The 21826-nt window shown below is 38.4% G+C and overlaps 1 protein-coding gene across 10 annotated transcripts in view; it reads left to right on the top strand.

The window, feature by feature from the left end:
* LOC131669021 (inactive dipeptidyl peptidase 10) overlaps nt 1-21826 on the top strand; it is a 1674792-nt gene that overhangs the window by 1200707 nt on the left and 452259 nt on the right. For 9 of the 10 annotated variants that reach the window (XM_058943594.1, XM_058943586.1, XM_058943627.1 and 6 more), the window contains one exon: nt 20348-20652. In XM_058943594.1, the coding sequence (XP_058799577.1) occupies nt 20348-20652 (305 nt within the window). The remainder of the gene's footprint in view (nt 1-20347; nt 20653-21826) is intronic. The other variant, XM_058943611.1, reaches the window with a different exon arrangement.

Here is a 21826-nt window from a genome sequence, read left to right as displayed (position 1 = left end):
GAACTGCATTTATTATTTTCATTAAAACCAGGACAAGACATTCGTAGATACAATTTTCAACGAGTAAATGAAGTTGCTGCAATATTTTCAACAACTGCTGATGGAGAAATTCCTGAATCGTACATTACTATAAGGAATAAAAGTACAAAAAAATTAGAAACAGTAAGTTCTTTAGATCCTAATGTAGAAGCATGGATTTATCCTCTATTCTACCCATACGGTCCGCACTGTTGGCATCGTAACATGTTTCGCGTAAATAATAATCGTAAAATTACACGTTTAGATTACACTAGACATAGATTAGCTATTAGAGAAGATGAATTCAATCCGATTATAAGAGGACGCAGGTTATTTCAACAATGGGTTGTGGATAGTTACGTAAAAATTGAAAGAGATAGAATTGAATATTGCAAGAGTCATCAAAAAGAAATACGAGCTGATACGTATAAAGGTTTACATGATCACATGAGGATTTGTGCAAATGATGTAACTGGTCAAGTAGGCAAGACTGTAGTTCTTCCTTCATCGTTTACTGGCTCTCCACGGCACATGCAACAATGTTATCAAGATGCTATGGCTATTGTAAATGAAACAGGAAAACCGGATATTTTCCTAACAATGACATGCAACCCAAATTGGCCAGAAATAACAGAAAATTTGTTGCCAGGACAACAGACCGCTGACAGGCCTGATATAGTAGCAAGAGTTTTTGATTTGAAAAAAGATCGTCTACTAGATATTGTAATTAAGAAAAGTTTCTTTGGAAAAGTAGCATCTTACATATATGTCATTGAACTCCAGAAAAGGGGATTGCCGCATATGCATTTATTAATGACATTAGAAGAAGGATACAAAATTACTACGCCTGATATAGTTAATAAATTTATATCAGCTAAAGTACCAATCAATTACAGCGACCCACGTTTATACGATATAGTTATGAGAAATATGATTCATGGACCATGTGGCGATTGGTGCAAGAAAGAGAGAAAATGTTCAAAAAAATTTCCAAAGGAGTTTCAGCCGCATACAATTATGGATGAAAATGATTAACCACATTATCATAGAAGAAATACCGGTACTTATGAATGTCGTAATGGACATACAGTAGATAATAGATGGGTAGTTCCATATTGTGCTACATTATTACTAATGTTTGATTGTCATATTAATGTGGAAATTGTTTCAAGTATTTCATCGGTTAAATATTTATACAAATATGTTTATAAAGGACACGATGCTGCTACAGTTGTGATTGGGCAAACAGAAAATGGTAGCACCATTGAACACGATGAATGTCGTAATTTCATTGAAACGCGTTACGTTGGACCAGTCGAGGCATATTATCGAATTTTTTCTAAAAAAATGCAGGATAAGAGTCACGTAGTTACAAGATTACCAGTACATTTACCTAATGAACAAGCAGTAATAATTACGCAAAACGAAGATGAAATATCATTATTAGCCACTTTAAACAATTCAAGTAGTATGTTACTTGATTATTTTAATTTGAATGTAACCAATGAATCCGCAAGATAATATTACTATGCTGAAATTCCTAAACATTTTACCTACAAAAAAACCAAATTTGATGGTAAAATGGTTTCATCATGGCAAGCTCGAAAAAAACATGTCAATTGCATAGGTCGCATGTATTCAGTAAGTCCAACTCAAATTGAATTATTTCATTTGAGATTATTATTACTTCATATAAAAGGTGCTACAAGTTTCGATGACTTAAAAAAAATAGATAATGTATTACATCCATCTTTCACAGCAGCATGTTTAGCATTAGGAATTATTGAAGATGATGATGAATGGAATAAAGCTATGAGGGAAGCTGCATCGTGGATGATGCCTAGACAACTAAGGCATTTATTCGTTGTTATATTGATTCACTGTCAACCGATTTTTCCAGAAAAATTATGATATGAGAGATAACGTCAATTTATTGGCAATTTTTCGACAAGACGAAGCAAATATGAAACATATATACGATGATCATGTGAATTCAGATATGATAAATAGATGCGCATCGTATCCGCTGAGATTGTGAAAAAAAAACAGGTATAGTTCGCGATTCTTGATAAGCAATGTTACACGTGCTGTGAGCAGCTCCATGATACTTTCCCGTAAAGTGACAATGATCGCGAACTTTTCTGTCTTTTTTTTTCATTCTCGAAAAAAGGCCTATTACATATATGACATAGCGTAGCACGAAGAAAGCTAAATGCCTCTTGGAACGTTAAATTTTCCATAGGCTGCGGGTTTCTGTACAACTCTTGCAGATACTTGGCCAAATCGTGAAGATTGCGAACGAACCACTTCGCCGGACCAACGTCATCGACGGTTCGTTCGCCAGACACGATCAAGCTAGGCGAACGAGAAAGCTCATCGGCTTTGCGCAAAGCCAATGAACCCAGTGTCAACCATCTTTCGATGTCTTCGACACTAGCATAACCTGCATTCGTCAGACGATGTGCGCGCAAGAGCAACAAAGCTGGGTTCTTGAAATACTCAGCCATGATGCTAGTTACTCAACAGAGCAGATTTGACAAATCCATCGCGTTATATTCATTACTCGTCAATGCTGATTGGTTGGAAAAAGTATGGGGGGGGGGACGATTGTGATTGATCGAAAAATTATAGTGGGGCATCAACAAGTGCAAGCTCAGTATAAAAAGACATTCATTCGTCTGTATTGACGCAGTCGTCGACGTCGATTCCTCAGTTACTACGATGGATTTTGTTGTAGACGTACAGGGCTTCAAAACTACCTTAAACGAATTCGTATTCAAGGAGATTGCTGTTTGTCCTCTGGAAGAAGATCCAACTCCATCGGTGCTTTTGTTTAAACCACCTTCCCCATGGGAGTGGTTATTAAAGAAAAATCAGTGTGATAACCGGTGGTTAGCGAGAAATTTTCATGGTATTCCGTGGGAATCTGGCGATTTACCGTACGAAGATCTTGGAAAAATAATGAAAAAAACACTTTTCGGAGCAACTATTTTTGTCAAAGGTCTTGAAAAAACAAAATGGCTGAGAAATTTGTTGATCAATGCACAGTAAGTGTCTTTTCATCGCGTATCATCTTAAAGAGAAAAAAATGATATCTAATGGTTTTTTTACAGAACGACTGTGGTTAACGTTGAAGATTTGGGTTGTCCATCACTAAAGAATTTTTCAAACGATAGCATTTCCGTATGCAGTAACCACAACACGTATCTATCAAATCCACCGTGTGCCTTTAAAAACGCGCTGGCTATCAGTACATGAATGCTCGCTCGCAAAAGTCGTGATATGTAATTTGATTTTTTTTTATATCTAAGTTTGAAAAGAAATTTTAAAAAATTAACGTATCGATCAATCCTTGTTTTTTACTCACTTATAATATATAAATTTTAGAAACAAAAAAAAATATATTTTAATGTTATATTTATAACATTAAAATACAAAAAAATATTAGATTAAAAGAGAAAAAAAGTACACAAACATTTTTTAAAAATAATAGGAACTTTATTAAAACCAAACAAGAACAAATTTACGCAAAATAAGCATGAACGCGTTTGGTAATAGTTTGACGACATACTGGACAATCGTCAATTCTTGATGCACATTCCATGCATACAGTGATATGTCCACCAGGTAAAAAAAGTACAGCGACCTTATCATCCAAACATATCTTACATCTGGTAATTTCAAGTTGACGCAAAATATTGCCTATATCTCGCTGAGACTTTTCAACCCTTTCGTGAATTTTATTTATTTTTTCATTTTGTTTATCTCTTCTTATAACCGCGTACAAATTCTTCGCAAACAGATACCATACCATCAGTTGCATTTGCTATGGTTTTCGAAGCACATTTCTCCGTCAAATGTAAATCGGAAAAAAGCTTTGTAACAAGACTCTCAATCGATAACGATAACGCAGGCTCGTCTGTACTCAAAGGTGGGCTAGTTGTTGCGCACGCTATTGCTGTCCGATACTCGAGCTTATACGGTTCACAAACATCTTTACTTTTTCTTCGAGGAGGAGGTACCGGTACGGTGCTCGATCCGATCGGCACATTGCCGCAACTTCTGTTAAGAATGAAAAGGCAGCCGCCATCCCAGCGCTTATGTTCCGTCATAGGGTCGTCACCTTTCCAACGACAGACTTCCATACCACATTCAAAACAGCGCACTTGATCGATCTGCCCCGTATAATAAAAGCCGGCCCAGCAAGATCTGCTGGTTGTACGTGTGCGCATGTCCATTGTGACGTGAAGCTATCCAGCCTCGCTTGCTCAAATCTGCACAAATAAAAAAATATTAAAAAAAATATATATATAAAGTATGTTCTATAAACAAGAAAACAAATAATTACCTATAGTCAGTCTTGTTGGAGCTCATTGTAGAATATTCGTATAACCTTTTTTTTCTTTCACACTTTACACTAGTTCACTCTGGATGCAAATGGGACTGCTGATGAGATGCAACACATTTTTATAACGGACGATTGAGATTTCCCCCTCCATCCTCCATTAAAAAAATTCCATACATGCCATACGTGCCATACATTCCATTCATTCCATACATGCCATACATTGCATAAAAAAATTCATTTAATTTTTATGAGTTATACATACACGTGCGCGCGCGTATGCGTATGTAAAGCATACAACTTGTGGGGAATTGACTCAACGGCCTATGCGAGTGACGTCATTTAAAACTGTCGCATATACGCACTGATTTTTAGAGACATTTTTGTTGTTGTTATTTTTAATAACGATATTTCAATTATTTTTAATTAAGAAGAAATTACCTGTCCTTTCTGTTGACTTTATTTGTTGACAATTTACATACAAATAATTAATTGTCTACATCTAATACTCTATAAGAAAAAATTAATAACATTATTTATCGAATTTTTTCTCGTAATAATCTTTCGGTAATATTAAAACTGTCGCATATACACACTGATTTTTAGAGACATTTTTGTTGTTATTTTTAATAACGATATTTCAATTATTTTTAATTAAGAAGAAATTACCTGTCCTTTCTATTGAATTTAATTGTTGACAATTTACATATAAATAATTAGTAACATTATTTATCGAATTTTTTTCTCGTAATAATCTTTCGATAAGAGACATACAGGAGAATCGAACCTAGCCTCCTTTGCATCTATACGACAGTGCTCTACCGTCTGAGTCATTGTCGCTCTTTCTAAAGATAGTGCATACTAACTGTATATTACTTTATGATTTAGGAAAAAAATTATCATTATTTAGTATTATTTTATACACTGAGTTAAACGAACTATTTTTAATTTTGTATATTTTTTTAACTAATTAAAAAAATACTTACCTTATACTTACCTGCTCGTTTCGCTGAAAATGGAGGGGGTAAGAATAAAGAAAAACACAAGGTTGAATTTATTCGTAATTTCAAATTGTTATTGTTTTAGTACTTACCTTTGCGGCTACGATATATTTGCATATACTGTAACAGGCTGCCGCCTAGTCGATAATCCCTTGAAAGTGCCTTTATTACGACTAGACGAAGCCTTGTTATCTCTGTGTTCAAAGCACAGTAACCTACCTTGCCTCGGAGTGCGCCTGCGCAGAGTCTCCTTACTATTCCGAGTTGGGTTCCCCCAACTCACCGCTTGGCGGCGCTGTCGCCCCTTGCTAGTAGCGCTCGTGCGGCCGCCGCTGGAACCTAAGTTGTCGATTCGCGTCTATCGGTATTCGCACGATTCGTGCTACGCAACCGGCGAATTCGAATCCACTGTAAATAAACACTGACGCGACCTCCGGACAAAGGAAAGACACAATAACCGAAACTCGTTTAAATAAAAATAATGATTGATTTATTCAATTAAATCAATGACACGGGGAATCTGCCGAGAGTCTTGCGCACGCTCGCGTGAATGACAATACACGCTAAAAATGAGAGAGAGAGAAAACCACGGATGCCGCGAACTAACCACTCGCGCGCAACAAATAAATTCTTCGCGCTCGCTGCGCGGGATCGCACGCAAATTATAATGACAAAAGGGGGAAAAGGTGCACCTACCGCAAGAACGATGAGGATACGGTGGCCAACCGTATCCGATTAACACGCTGTTAATAACCCGCTCCGCCACTTGCTGCACCGCCTCGATTGCTGTTTCTGCTGTTGTTGTTGCTGCTGTCGCTAAATTGCTGTTGCTGCTAGGGCTGCCGCCGATATAGCTGCTGCTACCGCTGCTGCTGCTGCTAGTGCTGCTGCTCACCCACCCACACACTCAAGTTCGCAATGTCACTGGCAAAAACGAAAAACTCGGGAAAATGGAGGTTAGCGCGACGCTGACAGACTGAGTGGCACAGTCATACTGCCGGTCGGAGCCTCCCCTCCCGGTCATTGCCCCTACGCGCTCTCTTTCTCTTTCGCGAACCGAACGCGGCTCCTCTCGCTTAGCCGCTCGTTCACCTCGCGCGAGTCTAACGATTTTCGGTAATCGTTGCAGCCCCCTCCTAGCTTCGAACTACCGGATCGAACTACCTTGCTGACTCGCGACCCTAAGGACAGGATTGGGAAAGGAGAGAAATCAACACAATCCATCTTTATTAACACACGATTTATTTGCCCATCCCGGGCCACCACCCCCCCACGTCATCTGCCGGAGCCCCCTGGCGCCTTGTGTCTTGGGTAGCGCCAGTGCTCCGCCTTGTTGGGGCACTTGGATGTGGTGGTAATCCCGGGATGGCCACAGATATAGCAGCCCTTGCCCGGTCTTCTGCTGAGGCTGAGCTCCGCCCCATGGCCCTGGCTCCCTGCTGGTGGATGGGGCGGTGCGGCTGCGGCTACCGGGGCGGCGATGAACGTAACGCCGCCCACCGTGGCGGATGTGCGACCTCCCAAGGTACGCACCACCACGGTAGGGTCGGAAACCGACCCGTCCACGCGGACCGTGAACTCCTGTCCGGCGCCGGGGGCCCCCGAGACTCTCTGGGCCCGAGTCTTGGTCGGGGGCTTGGCCGGAGTCCTGGCCGCGTCCCTACTCGTTGATGCCGTCGGTGGCAACACCGCCGCCGGGCCCGCGGCCTCTGGGGACTCCTGCCCCCGGTCAATGCGCAGGAGGGCCTCACCATAGGCCCTCTGCCTCCGGACTACCGGAGTCCACTCCCCCAGCATCTCTTGGGCGCCGCGGAAATCGAGGAACTCCCCCAGGTGTGCGTGTACCTGGCGCTGGAGTTCCCCGACGAATTCCCACGCATTTTCTAGCTCCTGGAGGCCCAACCTCACATGCCTCCAGGAGTTTTCAAGCCCTACCTGCTGGGGGACCCGTGGGTGGTTGCAGACCCACTGCCCCTGGCCACAGGCCTCCCTTGGCCTGGGGCACTGCGTGGAGCCGTCAGCCGTCGCCGGCTTGCTCGGCTCTGGGGTCTGCACCCCCTGGTCCGTCGTGGACTGAGACCGACGGCCCTCTTCGGACGGGCCGTCGGTCTGGGTGGACGCTTCCCGGGTCACGGGCTTAGAAGTTTGAGCCCTCATTCCTTCCCGGAGGAAGTCGTCCACCCGCTGGCGCGAGCGGCCCTCGCGAGCGGCCACCTCGACCTGGGCCCGGAAAAACCTGCGGACATCCCCGATCAGCCGATCGGCGTCCGGACCCAGTCTCAGGTCGAGCAGCATTTGGGTGGCCGTCTCGAAGGCCTCTTCACTTATGACCAGCTTCCTCTCCATCTGTAAAAGAGAAGAAGTGGGGTTAAGGGATTTCTCAGGTTCAGCCCTCAACCTAACCGTCGCAGTGTCACGCTCGACGCTATTGCTTACGAGGACGTCCCGGTCCCCTGCGCTTTCCTCGCGAACATGGCCCATTTGCGGGGGTAGCTGGCAGGACCACCTTCCGCACGTGCTGAGCAGTTCTACGTGGCCTGCCTCTTCCCCTTACCGCATTGCCATCCAGGTCGTCCCCACCTGGTGCCTGAGATTCGCACGCAGGGTTTTTGCGCGGCCTACCCCGGCCTCGCTTAACCGGCGCCTCGATCGGTACCTTTGGAGCCGCCGCGGGTTTCTCACACTCGTTCGCGGGGGCTGCAGTCGCGACGCGCCCGCATATCGGATCCTCGCTGGATTCCTCGACCTTCGCTGGCAGGTCGCCTACGCCCTCCTCTTTCTCCAACGGTGTTGAGTCCCCGCCTCCTGGTTCCTCGTTGTCCTGATCCGAGAATGGACCGAAATAGGGCTTGAGGTCCTTGGCGTGGATCAGCTCGGGCAACTCTTCCTGCTGGTTACCTAGGCGGTAGGTATTAGTCCCACATACCTCCTGAATTACGTATGGACCAGCATATTTCGGCGCCAACTTCGCCGAAACGCCCTGAGCTGCGGAAGACAAGATGCGGTTCCGCTTCCACACTCAGTCCCCAACCCTAAAGTCGGCCTGACGTCTCCTCCGGTTGTAGTAAACCGCCTGACGGTTCGCCTCCTCCCTGGACTTAGAGCCAACGCGTTCCCATAAATTGGGTAACTGGCGCATGTGCTCACCCCATTCGGTCAGTTCTTGGCCCACAGAAGCTTCCCGAGCCAACTGATCCTGGGCCCTCCTAAAGGTCGAGGGAGGAGTGGGCAGTCTACCGAAGACCAGCATGGCCGGGCTGTAACCTGTCGCGCTGTGAGTTGCCGAGTTCAACGCGAAGTTGAACTCTGGCAGGTGCTCATCCCAGCTCTTATGGTCCCGCTCCACGTACGATATGAGCATGGCCTTGAGGGTTTTGTTTACTCGCTCTGTGGGGTATGCCTGTGGGTGGTAAACTGGGGTAAGGGCGCGCCGGATGCCGTTCCTCGACAGGTAGGCATCGACCTCCTGATTCTTAAATTCGGTCCCGTTGTCCGAAAGAAATATCTCTGGGGCCCCAAACCTGGTTACCACCCTCTCATGCAATTCCCGTACAATGGTCCTTCCATTGGCCTTACGTACGGGTACACACTCCACCCACCGAGTGAACAGGTCTAAAAAGACCAAAATATATTCGAACCCTCTCGAGCTCATTGGGAAAGGACCAGTAATGTCACTGGCCACCACCTGCCAGGATCGCGAGACCTCTCGACGACCCATCAGCCCGCAAGGCGGCCTTTGTTCCGCCTTGCATTGCTGACATACCGGGCAACTCCTCACGTACTCTCTGACCTGATCGTACATCTTCGGCCAGAAATACAGGTGCCTAGCCCGGGAGAACGTCCGTTCTCTCCCCTGGTGTCCCGCTGCTGGCGCATCGTGTACCTCCTCGAGTACTTGATGCCTCTTCTCGGCAGGAACCACTAGCTTCCAGGCTTCCTCGTTGTCGATGGACCCTTCGCTCTCCTCAGTCGGATTGTAGTGATACAATCTCCCTCCGACCACCTTCCAGGTAGGTTGAGAATGTGGATCCTGGCATACTTCTCTATACTTTTGAAGGTACCAGGCATCGGCAGTTTCCGGCTGATGAGTCATGGCACCCACTTCTACCACCCCCTCCTCATAGGCCCTAGATAAAGCGTCTGGCACCACGTTGAGGTCTCCCTTTCGATACTCGATATCGAACACATGCCCTTGTAGTGCTAACGCCCAACGCGCTAGCCTTCCTGTAGGATTCCTCATACTGTGGAGCCACTTAAGGCAACTATGATCGGTGATGACTTTGAAGTGGTGCCCCTCAACATAAGGCCGGAACTTCCCGATAGCCCATACTACTGCCAGGCACTCTCGTTCGGAGACTGTATAGTTCCTTTCCGCACTGTTTAAGGAGCGACTGGCGTACTCGATTACGCGCTCCTGTCCATCGACTTCTTGCGTCAATACCGCGCCTATCCCACTATCGCTCGCGTCCGTTTGTAACACGAACTGCGCGCTGGGGTCTGGTGACTGCAAGATCGGTGCCGAGACCATTGCGTCTCGTAACCGTTCGAAAGCCTGCTCCTGTTCCTGCTGCCAAGCAAACGGGATGCTCTTCTTCGTCAGGCGGTTTATCGGCTCAGCGATGGTTGCGAAGTCGGGTATGAAGCGACGATACCACAACATCATCCCCATGAATCGCTTCACCTGTCTGATCGTCCGTGGTACTGGGTACTCCATGATTGGCTTGATCTTCTCTGGATCTGGCCTTACCCCTTCACGGTTCACTAGGACCCCCAGGTACTTGACTTCCGACTTACAGAAGTGGCTTTTGGTCTTATTCACAGTGAGGCCCGCACCCAGGATTCGTTGTAAAACCAATCCCAGGTGTCGCTTATGCTCCTCAAAAGACGGCGAGATAATAATCACGTCGTCGAGGTAAGCAAAAGCAAAAGGATCTAAATCCGGGCCAATCACTCTGTCCATCAACCTCTGGAAGGTCGCGCCGGCGTAAGACAATCCGAAGGGCATTCTCTTGAACTGAAAATGCCCCAGGCCGGGGACTGTGAACGCCGTAATGGGGCGCGACTCCTTTTTAAGAGGTATCTGGTGGTACGCGCTACTCAAATCCAGTGTCGAGATGAACTTCGCATCCCTAATCCTTCGCAGGATGTCACTCATGAAGGGTAATGGATAGGCGTCCGGCTTGGTTACTGCGTTTACCTTCTGGTAATTTACGCAGAACCGATATTTGCCATCTGCCTTCTTAACCATCACCACTGGACTTGACCACCCGCTGGGACGATTGAGCCTTAGTTTCGACATCATATCCGTAAACCCATGTTTCGTCACCTGTTATAACACGTTTTAGTAGTTCTGCATCGTTATTGACTTCATTTAGCGACTCCTGAGCAACTTCCATTCGCCGCTGTTTTTGTTCGAAATTCAACAATTTTGGAACGAATTTTGCTGCCACACGTTTCATACCCAAAACATTCGAAAAAATTTGATGGCATGAGCCAACTGATATGCCAGCATCATCAGCGACTTCTCTGATTGTGATTCGGCGATCGTTCATAACCATTTCTTTCACTTTTTTCACGTTTTCATCGGTTGTTGATGTGCTTGGGCGTCCGGGTCGTTCGTCATCTTCAACGTTTTCGTGGCCATCTTGGAAACGCTTATACCACTCATAAATCCTTGCTTTACTCATAGCAGACTCACTATATGCCTTTGTTAACATTTGACAAACTTTACTACACTTTATTTCATTTTTTTTCACAAACGAAATTGATCCATTTTTTTTCACAAACGAAAATCGCCGAGCTCGAAAAACACGTCTAACGTTAGCGGCTGCCACTTAAAAAGTAAGCAATGAATATTGCTGAAAATTTTATCGTACTTCAGGGGCATGTGTATTATATTGCATTTTATACAAGCAGACTCTCCAAACCCGCGAAATTTAAAAATTCTCGTTACTTTTTGAACACACCTCGTATAGTTATTTGATCTTTAGGCGGATTGAATTTCATCTTGAAATTGTCATATATAATTTTCAGCAACATCTATTACTACAACAAGTTCATTATCCTGCAAATTCGTAATTGTTGTTCTTACAAAATCACGTTAACATTTCGTTACGTAATCATCCACGCCAAATTTATTAACAAACTGCACTGTTAGTTCATGGACATACTGTTCTCTAATTAACTCAACATCAATTAATTGATGTCTGCCATTCACATTCTTCCATTGTTTGAATTTGATACTACTAATTGAATTGTTTATGAAAAAAGTTAGTAATTTATTAGCTAAGAAACCAAAGCCAGGACATTCAAAACATGCATTATAGCTACATGCCTCAGTAGGATTAGTACATAGTATATGTTCAAAAATTTCCTTTTGATTTATCGGAATTGTATCATTATCTTTTAAAAACTTATAAGCCCCATCCAACATTAACTTATAATTTTGATGATATATACAAAGACAAATATTATGAAACCCATTTAAATCTCTTACTAGAACGCATTGTTTTGGTCGATACTGACAGAATGTAGAGAATCCAATCTTATCTTCTGGAAACTGTTCTTTAAATAGTGCGTATGTAATTTTTCTAATATTTTCTCGTTTCTCATTAATTTTTACACTTTTACAGTCTTTCATCCCACGGCAGATTCGACTGATATCATCTTGCAAAAAAAATGATGTTACATTTTCTATTGTCTTATCAGTTACGATATGTTTTCTTGTTCGCGTCGGCGGATAGGATAGAAGTCCTTCGTTTGCACGAAGTTTTTTAGCGGTTGAAGCAATATAAAGAGAGCACCCTAATTCTTTTTGAATTTTACCTATACTCCATGAAAATGGAAGAATTGTTAAAATGTGAATTTTTTCAAACCGAGTAGTAGCTTTTTTATACTTTTCTTTCAATTCATCGATAAAATTAGAATCTAACACACTGGTATCTTTATTTTCATGCTTTTGATCATTATTTTTATGTTTCCTTAGAATCGCAGCTTTCAAATAATCAACGAGAGCATTAATTTTGTCTTCAACTATACGAGGATTTTTCAGATCAATCAAACTTATATTATTTAAATGTAATTTATCATTCAATTCATTTAATGCTTTTAGTACATAATCACGTTGATTATTTCCTTCAAGCTTGAATTCATCGTCTATATTAAAATTGTACTTCTCTGAACATACCATTTCTGTTTCCATGTATTCCACTTCATGGTCATTTCCATGATGCAATCCGACATCTTTAATTGAACTTTGCACACTACCTTCCAATTTTCGATTAGCTATTACTTTATAACATTTTCTTTTACAAGTTGGACACAAAACATCTCCTTTTTCCAGATATTTTGGAGGTGGCTTAAAACAACCTTTACGACTATTGTTGTGAAGTTGAAAGCTCACATTTTGATTGTTCTTATCTTTTTGATTATATTGATCCGTGATGATAAATAGACTTACAAAAATATATCATTAACAATAACGTAACTTACTATTTCAAATTATAATATACCATCACTTTGAATTATACATGTAATTAAATCATTACATATCATTACTTATGTCACTACTTTGATAATAAAGTGTTTATGTAAATATTTACTTTTAATAACCACTCTGACTAGAGTAATTGTTTCATGCCATAAATACACTAATATAAATTTAAATTACGTGTACACGTGTTCATTTATTTGAGTTTTTTGTAAATATATTTATTTATTTTTATTTATTTATTTATGTCCAGAGTAAATATACATTAATAATAATTAATGATATACAAATACATTACATTACATGTAATCCAGCAGAGGAATTTCTTCCTGTACGCTGGTCTGGCATGTTTAATAAACTAAAACTAATACTTAAAACTAATTAATAATTTGTATAAAGATATTCCTAATTTGTTGTTCTAATCCCATGTTCTGTTTAGCATCTGTCTAGCTGTAGTGAAATATCCTGGTGTTGCATTCTTGGTTCTTCTGTAGATGACACGTTCTGTGCTTGTTAATCTTGCTGGACATGTTAATCCTATTGCGCAAGTTTCTCTATAGTGTGGAAAAATTTCTTTGTGTTGTTTGCTCGAGACACATTTGCAAGTTGAGGTGAACACTATGTCATCGACAACTACAATGTCTAGGTATTGAGGTTGATATTTTAGAGGTGATGCTGAATTCCTGAAAATTTGTGTTCCTTGAATACCTCTGTCAAAGTTTAACAGGGCTTTATTGTTGCCTAGATAGTTTATGTCTCCATAGGTCATTCTGATACAATTTGGTTGTTCTATCAGTTTTCTAGGGGCTGGCATCGGTTTTCTTGACAGTGCTCTATAGTTATTTTCATATGCCATCTCATCAATGGCATCGAAAACTGTTTCTATGGACATTTTGTTATTACTGTTTATGTTATGTTCTTCGAGTGTGGACTTGGTAAATTTTATTCTGTTAATTTATGTAGCTGTCGTTGTTTTCATTTTATTCAAGAGGCTGTTAGCTAGCTTTGTGATCCTGTTGATGTCTTGTGTTGATCCTTTCAGCATTTTTTCATAGTTATACTGAGTGATTCTTTTATGTGATCTTATATGAGATAAATTGCAATTGTTATTTGCACAAATAAATGTTCTAATATCTAGTATTAATTTGTTATGGTCTACTGCATCCTCATGGACTTCCGATGTCGGATACAGAGTACCAAAGAGATCAATTAATTGTTTTATATTTTTGCAGTTTAATCTATTTGCCATATTGGGTTTCCTTTGATCCATTTTTTAAGTTTGTTTTTCCTTGTTGTCGTGTTGCTAATTGTTTTTAAGTCATTAGGTAGTTTATTGTATAACATAATTGCTCTTACATAACTGTTTTTTATGCTGATAGTTAGTGTTCTTTTTGGGTGTTGGATTGAGGCGAATCTTGTTTTTCTTTCTTTTCCAATATATTTGTCCTTAAAAGTATCATAGTGGAATAGTAGAGATTCCAACGAAAAGCATTGATCTAAGTTAAGTGGGTATTCATGTGTCACAAATTGGTTTTTATAGATTATTTTTAGTAATTTGATTTGTAAGTTTTGTATTACTTTAATTCGACCTGTGTACGCTCCTCCCCATGCTATAATTCCATAGGTCATTATGCTGTGAAAGAGTGCGTAATAGATCATTTTTAATGTACTAGTATTTATTATTTTTGATAGCTTATATAGGACAAAAGTTAGATGTTTTGTTTTTTGGTATAGGATTTGTAGATGTAAATCCCATTTCATATTACTGTCAAAAGTAACTCCAAGATATTTTATGTTTTCGACTCGGTGTATTGGATGTCCTAAGATTTCAATTTTCAGATTTTTTGGCGTACTGTCATGATAATTTCCAAATTCCATGTACGATGTCTTGTCTATATTCAAAGATAGTTTATTAAGAGCAAGCCAAATTCCCACTTTTTTTAGATAACTGTTCATATCAGTTTCAGCTTCTTTCCAATTCTTACCTTTAGCTATGATTGCTGTATCATCTGCAAAAGATAGTATGGATTTTTCTGGTAGAATCGTTAGTAGATCATTTATGTATAGCAGGAAGAGTAGCGGACCCAGTTTAGTTCCTTGAGGTACACCCATTTTTATTATTTGTTTATCGCTACTTGCATTATTTACCTTCACACATTGTTTTCTATTTGTTAGGTAGCTTTTGATAAGGTTATAGGTACTACCCCTAATACCATAGTTGTATAATTTTTGTAACAGTATCTTGTGGTCAACCGTGTCGAAGGCTTTGGCAAGATCCAGAAAAGTTATTGTTATAGGTTTACTTGCATCTAATTGTTCATAAATGTTGTTTGAAATATAATTTAGTGCATGTTTTGTGCTTCTGTTTTTTCGAAAGCCAAATTGATTTGTGGAAAGCAAATTACAGTTGTCAATGAAAGATTGAATTCTTCTATGTATTATTTTTTCAAAGATTTTAGCTATGTTGGAGATTAGAGAAATAGGTCTGTAGTTATTTACTAAATGTTTTTCTTTTGATTTGTGGATTGGTATAATATCCGCTTCTTTCAATGCATCAGGCCAAGTTTCATTAATAATGCACTTATTTATAGCAAGTGTAAGTGGTTTAGATACGTAGTGGATTAATGATTTTAATAATAATGAATTAATTCCATCAACTCCTCCTTTTTTGTTTTTTAGTCTGTCAATTATTTTTTTTACTTCTTGTTCATTTGTATAATTTAAAAATATTGTTTTCGGGTTTATTTTTGGAAGGATGAGCGTTGCATTTCGCGGTTGTATTATATTATTGCTAAGTTCCGTTCCGATTTCACAAAAAAGTGTGTTCATTTTGTTTGCAATTTCTTCTGGGTTGGTGATTCTATTATTTTTATCCGTGATGTAATCAATAGTTTTGTTATTCTGAGTATTTCTCCCTAGTTTGTTGTTGACAACTGACCATAATTTCTTAGGATCATGTTGCACCATTTCTATGATTTTTTTATCGTATTTTTCTTTTGCTATTGCAATTATCTTATCTAAAATTTTGATAAAATTTTTATAATTATTTTTTTTAATTGTATCGTGAGGATTATTTTTCCATTCAATATATAGGTTTTCTTTAGTTTTACATGAGTTTATTATGCCTTTGGTGATCCATTTTTTTCTTGGCTTCAAGCTATTAATAGTTTTGCTTTTGACATTTTTCTTTTCTGCCTGTTTAAGGCAATATTGAATTTTCATGATTAAGTTATTGATAGATTTATTTGTATCATTAGTTTCACTATTTTCATTCCAGTTTATAGTTTGAGCTATATGTTGAAGTTTTCGGTAATTAATTTGTTTTTTATTATGTGAGTGATTTATGCTTTTTGTTTTGTTCTGCAACGCCATTATTAGAGGATAATGGTCATTGAACGGGGTGTTGACGTTGAAAGTTTTGTATGCGTGATTTTCCATTTTTATAAAAAAATTATCTATGCATGTTTCACTGTTGTTGTTGTCCAGCGAAGGTCTGATAATCGTATTAAATCCTGGATGGTGTCCTTTTTCCATTAACATTTGCAAGAATTCTTGATCCCAAGGGTCTTGACTTAAAATGTCGCAGTTGAAATCGCCTATTAGTATTGAATTTTTTTTCTTTATGTGTTGAGTTATGTATGTTTTGATTGATTGTATGAATTGTGGTTTGTGTAGGTCATGTGATCTGTATATAGCCGCTAACAGTATAGTTTTTTCATTTTCTAACTGTATTGTAGTTTGTAAAATTTTTAAATTTTGTATTTGAATTATTTCTGTTGATTCAATTATGTCGTCTCTGATGTAGGTCACAACGCCATCAGCCTTGTTAATACTACTATTGTTATAGTACATACTGTATCCTTCAATATTGAAGACTAGGAAATGTTGTAAATTCCATGTTTGAGTACATATTATAACACTTGGTTTTTTTTGTAGGTTGTTTATACATGTTAGAAGTTTGGTGTAATTGGCATTCAAACTTCTGATATTGACACAGATAATAATTTCCTTTTCTGTTATTATGTGCTCATTTAATTCGTCAGTGTTATTAATAATAATTTCGTTGCTAATATTTTCATCGATGGGATGCATTTTTATTTGTATTTCGTATTGTTGTTACCATGTAAGTTGAGCGAGGATATGGAGGCTAATGACGCTAATGATGCGCCGCTTGATAGAGCAGGACGCGCGTTAATTGTTGGTTTTTCTGCAGCCGAGCGTTCTATTTTTCCGAAGTAGCGTTGGTGCGTTGGCATTATCGGATAGTCTGTCATTTCAATGTATTTGTTTATTTTTGTTTTTAAAATTTCACAAGATTGGCTGTCAATTGCACTGTGTTGAGTATCAAATTTAGTTTTGTATTTAGTATTGTGGTATGTGCAATTAGGACATGTTTGTGTTTTATTATTACATTGACTACCAGTGTGATTACCGCCGCATTTGTAACACGTGGCTTCATTTTTACATCGGCTTCCACTATGTCCAAACCTAGCACAGTTATAACAAGGGCTTGTATTTATAATGTCATAGACTTTGCAGTTTTGGCAACCAACAAAAAGTCTGCTTTTATTCTCTCTAATGTGTTTGTACAAATTAGCTGATACCTCCATTATAACTGTCATAGTTTGCAATTTCTCATTAGTGTATGAGTGTATTACTTTACCTTTGTCATCATAATTGTGGAAATTTCTTTGGTTTATATCTGACTCAATGTCTCGCATATTTTGAGTGAAAGATTTGCTGATGCCAGTAATTTTAACAGTTGGTTTCCTAATTTGCTCTTTTTCAATTTTAGCAAACGTGTGTATTTTTTTGTGTAATGTTTTTTCTATATTGTTAATACTCTCTTCATTCATGCAGTTAATTATGATAGTATCATTATTTACTATTTTAATTTTTTTTGTTTGTATTGTTTTATCTTTGATCAGATAATGAGCTACGGTATTTTCTAAATTAGTGGTATCATTTTTATTAGTTCGTTTGATAATAAGTCTTGGTACTTTTTTTGGCTTAGGCTTTGGTAAACTCAATGTTTCAGCATATGAATTTTTAAATATGTTATTTGGTTTATTTTTCTTTTCTTTTGTTAATAACTCATTCCTATTTTGCTTTTCTTTGATGAGTAATTCATTTAGTAATTCATTTTTTTCCTTTGTTTCTTTGTAGAGTTCTTTTAATAAGTTATTTTCACCTTTTAGTTGTTGTATTTCATCTAATTCACTTACTTGTGTTAAATCCATATGTTCATCGTTATCATTCATTATTTGTTTCTCATGCACGAGTTCATTTAGTATTTCTTGTTTTATTTCCTCTCTGCTTACAAGTTTGAACTGTGCTATGAAAGCACTTGCTTGTTCACTCAAGTTACCATATGGTAAGTTTGAAGTTAGTGCAAAATTTGGATGTTCCTGGCATATTATGAACGAACTATTTATCAATTTAATTGCATTTCCTGCATTGATTTTTGTTACTATTTCACTCGTATGATAGAAATTTCCACATACTAGACACACAACTGCTCCTACTTTTGTATTTGGGTGACACTTGAAATGCTTATGTAGCGATGATGCGTCAGGCGGTTGCACCTCCGCACCGCTTGACAGCGACATCGCGACTGCTATATATGATATCATGAAAAAGAATATATTGTAAATTCAAACTTTGATATTAACTTCCCTAGTGTTATTCAATCTAATTATCGTTGTCTGAAGTTCCATTTCTTAATTAATTCAAATACATTAGGAAGGCTGTCTGTAGCAGCCACGTTGTGAACCACAAAGGTAAATGCACTGTCAACTAATTCACTCCTTACCAACACAAATTCAAACAAATTCACGATCGATAACGTGTATGCGAACGTCTCAACCAATCCGATAACGAAACTGCCTTTACTTGACAGGCCACGGATTACCAATACAAATTCGGACACTTCCACATTCTATGACGTGCATGCGCACGTCTCAGCCAATCAAATCACAAATAAACTGCCTTCACTCGACAGGCGATGGATTTTTCAAGAAAGGATTTAATTATCATTGATTCTGAAATAAAATCTCTTTCTTGAATTAATAAATATCGAGTGTGGCATTATTATTAATTCCTTTTACACCATGTGATAAAGTTAAGCAGTACAGATTTTCAAGGGGAAATACTATAGGAGAATGACAAGTTATTAAAAGGTAAGTCCTCGAATAATCAAATATACCAAATAATAAGTGAGAGAAAAATAAAGAATGTACGAATTTCAACTGAATAGTTTAGGATTCAACAGTTCATTTGAAACATTGTTGGTCAATCGGAATCTCTTTCTTGAAAATCTTAAGTCTAATGTCTTTAACGCTGCTTCTAAACTATAATTTAGATTAGTCTTTTTATAAATGAGTACGTTTTTAGTATTAAAATGTTTGATTTGAGTATCCTCTTCATTATTATTTTTAATTTTAAGCTGATCTATAATTTCTGTATTTGTCTTTATAGAATTATGAATAGTAAGATATGTTGCTATTTTAAATTATAAAATTGTATTTGATGCATTTAAAAATGATTTTGTCATCATGGTTGGCTATGAATGCCGTTATAATATATGTGTCGAAAGCTCAATTGATCTCTCGCTAAACAACTCCTTCGCGTTTTCTCATTCGACAATTAAATAATGTGAATTTTGTGTCTAAGATTCTGATGTGACTGGTGATAAATCATACTACTATAAGAACAGCCCGTAGTATATGAATGTTAGAAACTAAGAAATTTAGTATTGAGGTCAAGGTCTAAATCAACGCAGGTCGAGTCTCTAGCCTCGCTGAAGTTAAAAGGTGTTGCGAACAAGTTTTCTTAACATCTCTAAAAATCTACAAAAATAATAACTAGAAATCTTACTTCTAACTATACGAGATTTATATAAATTTATCGAGATCTTATTTTCAATCTTTCTATCACTTTAAAGTACGATTTAGTCACCTTTCAATTTTCGAATCACAAATTTGAGATATAATAACATCTATATTTTTCAAGATTTTTTCACAATATAAAATAGCGAAGGGTAAAACTTTTTCAAGGAGTAGTTAGTAATAATTTCAGTATTAGTATATCAATATATTTTTGTGAAATTCAATAGGTTATCTTTCTACGTAGAATATATATGTACATATGTCTGTTACAAGAGAATAATAAATATGTAAACAATTAGGACTAAAGTTTGGTTTTTTCAAAAGCTCTATCTCTTATACTCCATGATGTATCGTAGGAATAAATGTGAAAACGGGATGTTCAGAAGAAAGAACGGATTAGTAGCTAAGACTTTGTTCAATGTAGAAAATGAAGATGAGAATCGATAAAAAATACTAACGTTGCCTAATATATCCTTTGTCATAGTAAAATTAATATAAGATTTTATTTTTGAATTTCAAAAGAAGCTTTGTTTACAATTGTTATACATAAATATTAATTTTATAATTATGTATTGTGACAATTCTTAACTATAATTTTTATTTGCAGTTATTTTCTTGCCATCCCAATAAATTTACCATCACAGCGACATTTATATCGTACGACTTTTGTAATACAACAGTTGCATGAATCTAACAAAACTACTATTTGTTTGAGCTGCAACATCTCTAATAGTATGATAAATTCATTTATTGGAATAACTGAAAGAGCTTATTTAGAACAGATTGATACAATGCAACACAATTATTTTATAGTTGAGAATCATTCGTCAGGAAAGAATTTGGACACAAACCAACCTAATTATGACATCAACATTTTACGCAAGAAAACTATTGACAGAAAACATTCGCTAAGTAAGTTATTCTGCTTTATCTTTAGACAATGCTTCTGTAATGTTCATTATACTTATCAGTAATATCTGTATTAATATAAACCTGGATTTAGAGCTAGTGATTTTCATAGTTGTGGGCAAGAAGTAAAGAAAAAATAAGTGATAAAATAATAAATATTAAAAATATCTAATTATTCTTCTAAATTTGATCAATTTATCATCTATTAGGCCATATATTATGTCATATATGATATACATCTGAAACTTTTTTTCGATTGTAGATTATAAATTCATTTTGAATAACGAAGAAAAAGTTCTGCTTCAAGATGTTAATACAACGTAATTAATTTACAATAGAACTAATGAATATGGTTTTTTGACAGATAAATATTCAACAGTTAATTTATTCTGATACTTTTAAATACTTTAAATACAATAAAATAAAGATATAAATTATTATTAATAATAACATGAAGGTTTATAGAGCGTTACGTATTGATTTTTTTTTGTTGAGGAGAGTCTGAATCCATTTACGGACAATTCACGGAAATCCGCCAAGTATGGGACTCAGTAGCTTAGGCCACCAATACCCACTAAACATATCTCTCCTTGTTCGCACCGCAACCAGCCCGGAACTTTTTATCACATTACTTCAGACTGGGCGGCTGTCATTGCGTGTCTAAGCACACATTCATCCTTTTAATACTCATCAATTCCAAATAGGCTCTAAAGTTTTCTCATTCATTCAATTTTCCAAGCATCCATCCGTCTTTTTGTTTCGTAACACATTCGTAACGTACAGCCCGATCTTACACCATGCGTCGGCTATTGTCAACATTACGTTCGTCACGTTTTCTGGCGTAATCGGCCCTAATTCTGTCTCCAGTCTCAATCTTTGCTCAACCCAACGGTCGCACACGAAAAACGTGTGCACCGCGTCGTCCCAAGACACCCTACAGTACACATAGTCTGGGGAAGTTACCGGTCAGAAACTGGGTAAGATAGAAATCCAGCACCCGTGTTTTCTGTCCTTCCACGGACCAACGTCTGGTATCAGTCTGTGGGTCCATCGTCCTTGAACGTCTGTCGTCCATCTTGTCTGCCATTGTTCTGTCGTTTTCGTTCATTCCTCTGTTGCAACGTCGGCCCTTCTTACAGTCGCACGTCGGTCGTAAATGCGTTTCCTCTCGCCTGCC

The sequence above is a fragment of the Phymastichus coffea genome, unplaced genomic scaffold, assembly GCF_024137745.1.
Source record: "Phymastichus coffea isolate CEN01 unplaced genomic scaffold, Cenicafe_Pcof_1.1 PCOF00007, whole genome shotgun sequence".
In the NCBI taxonomy this organism is placed as follows: domain Eukaryota; kingdom Metazoa; phylum Arthropoda; class Insecta; order Hymenoptera; family Eulophidae; genus Phymastichus; species Phymastichus coffea.
Note: the sequence above shows the minus strand (reverse complement) of the source record. Positions and strands in the feature narration are given on the sequence as shown.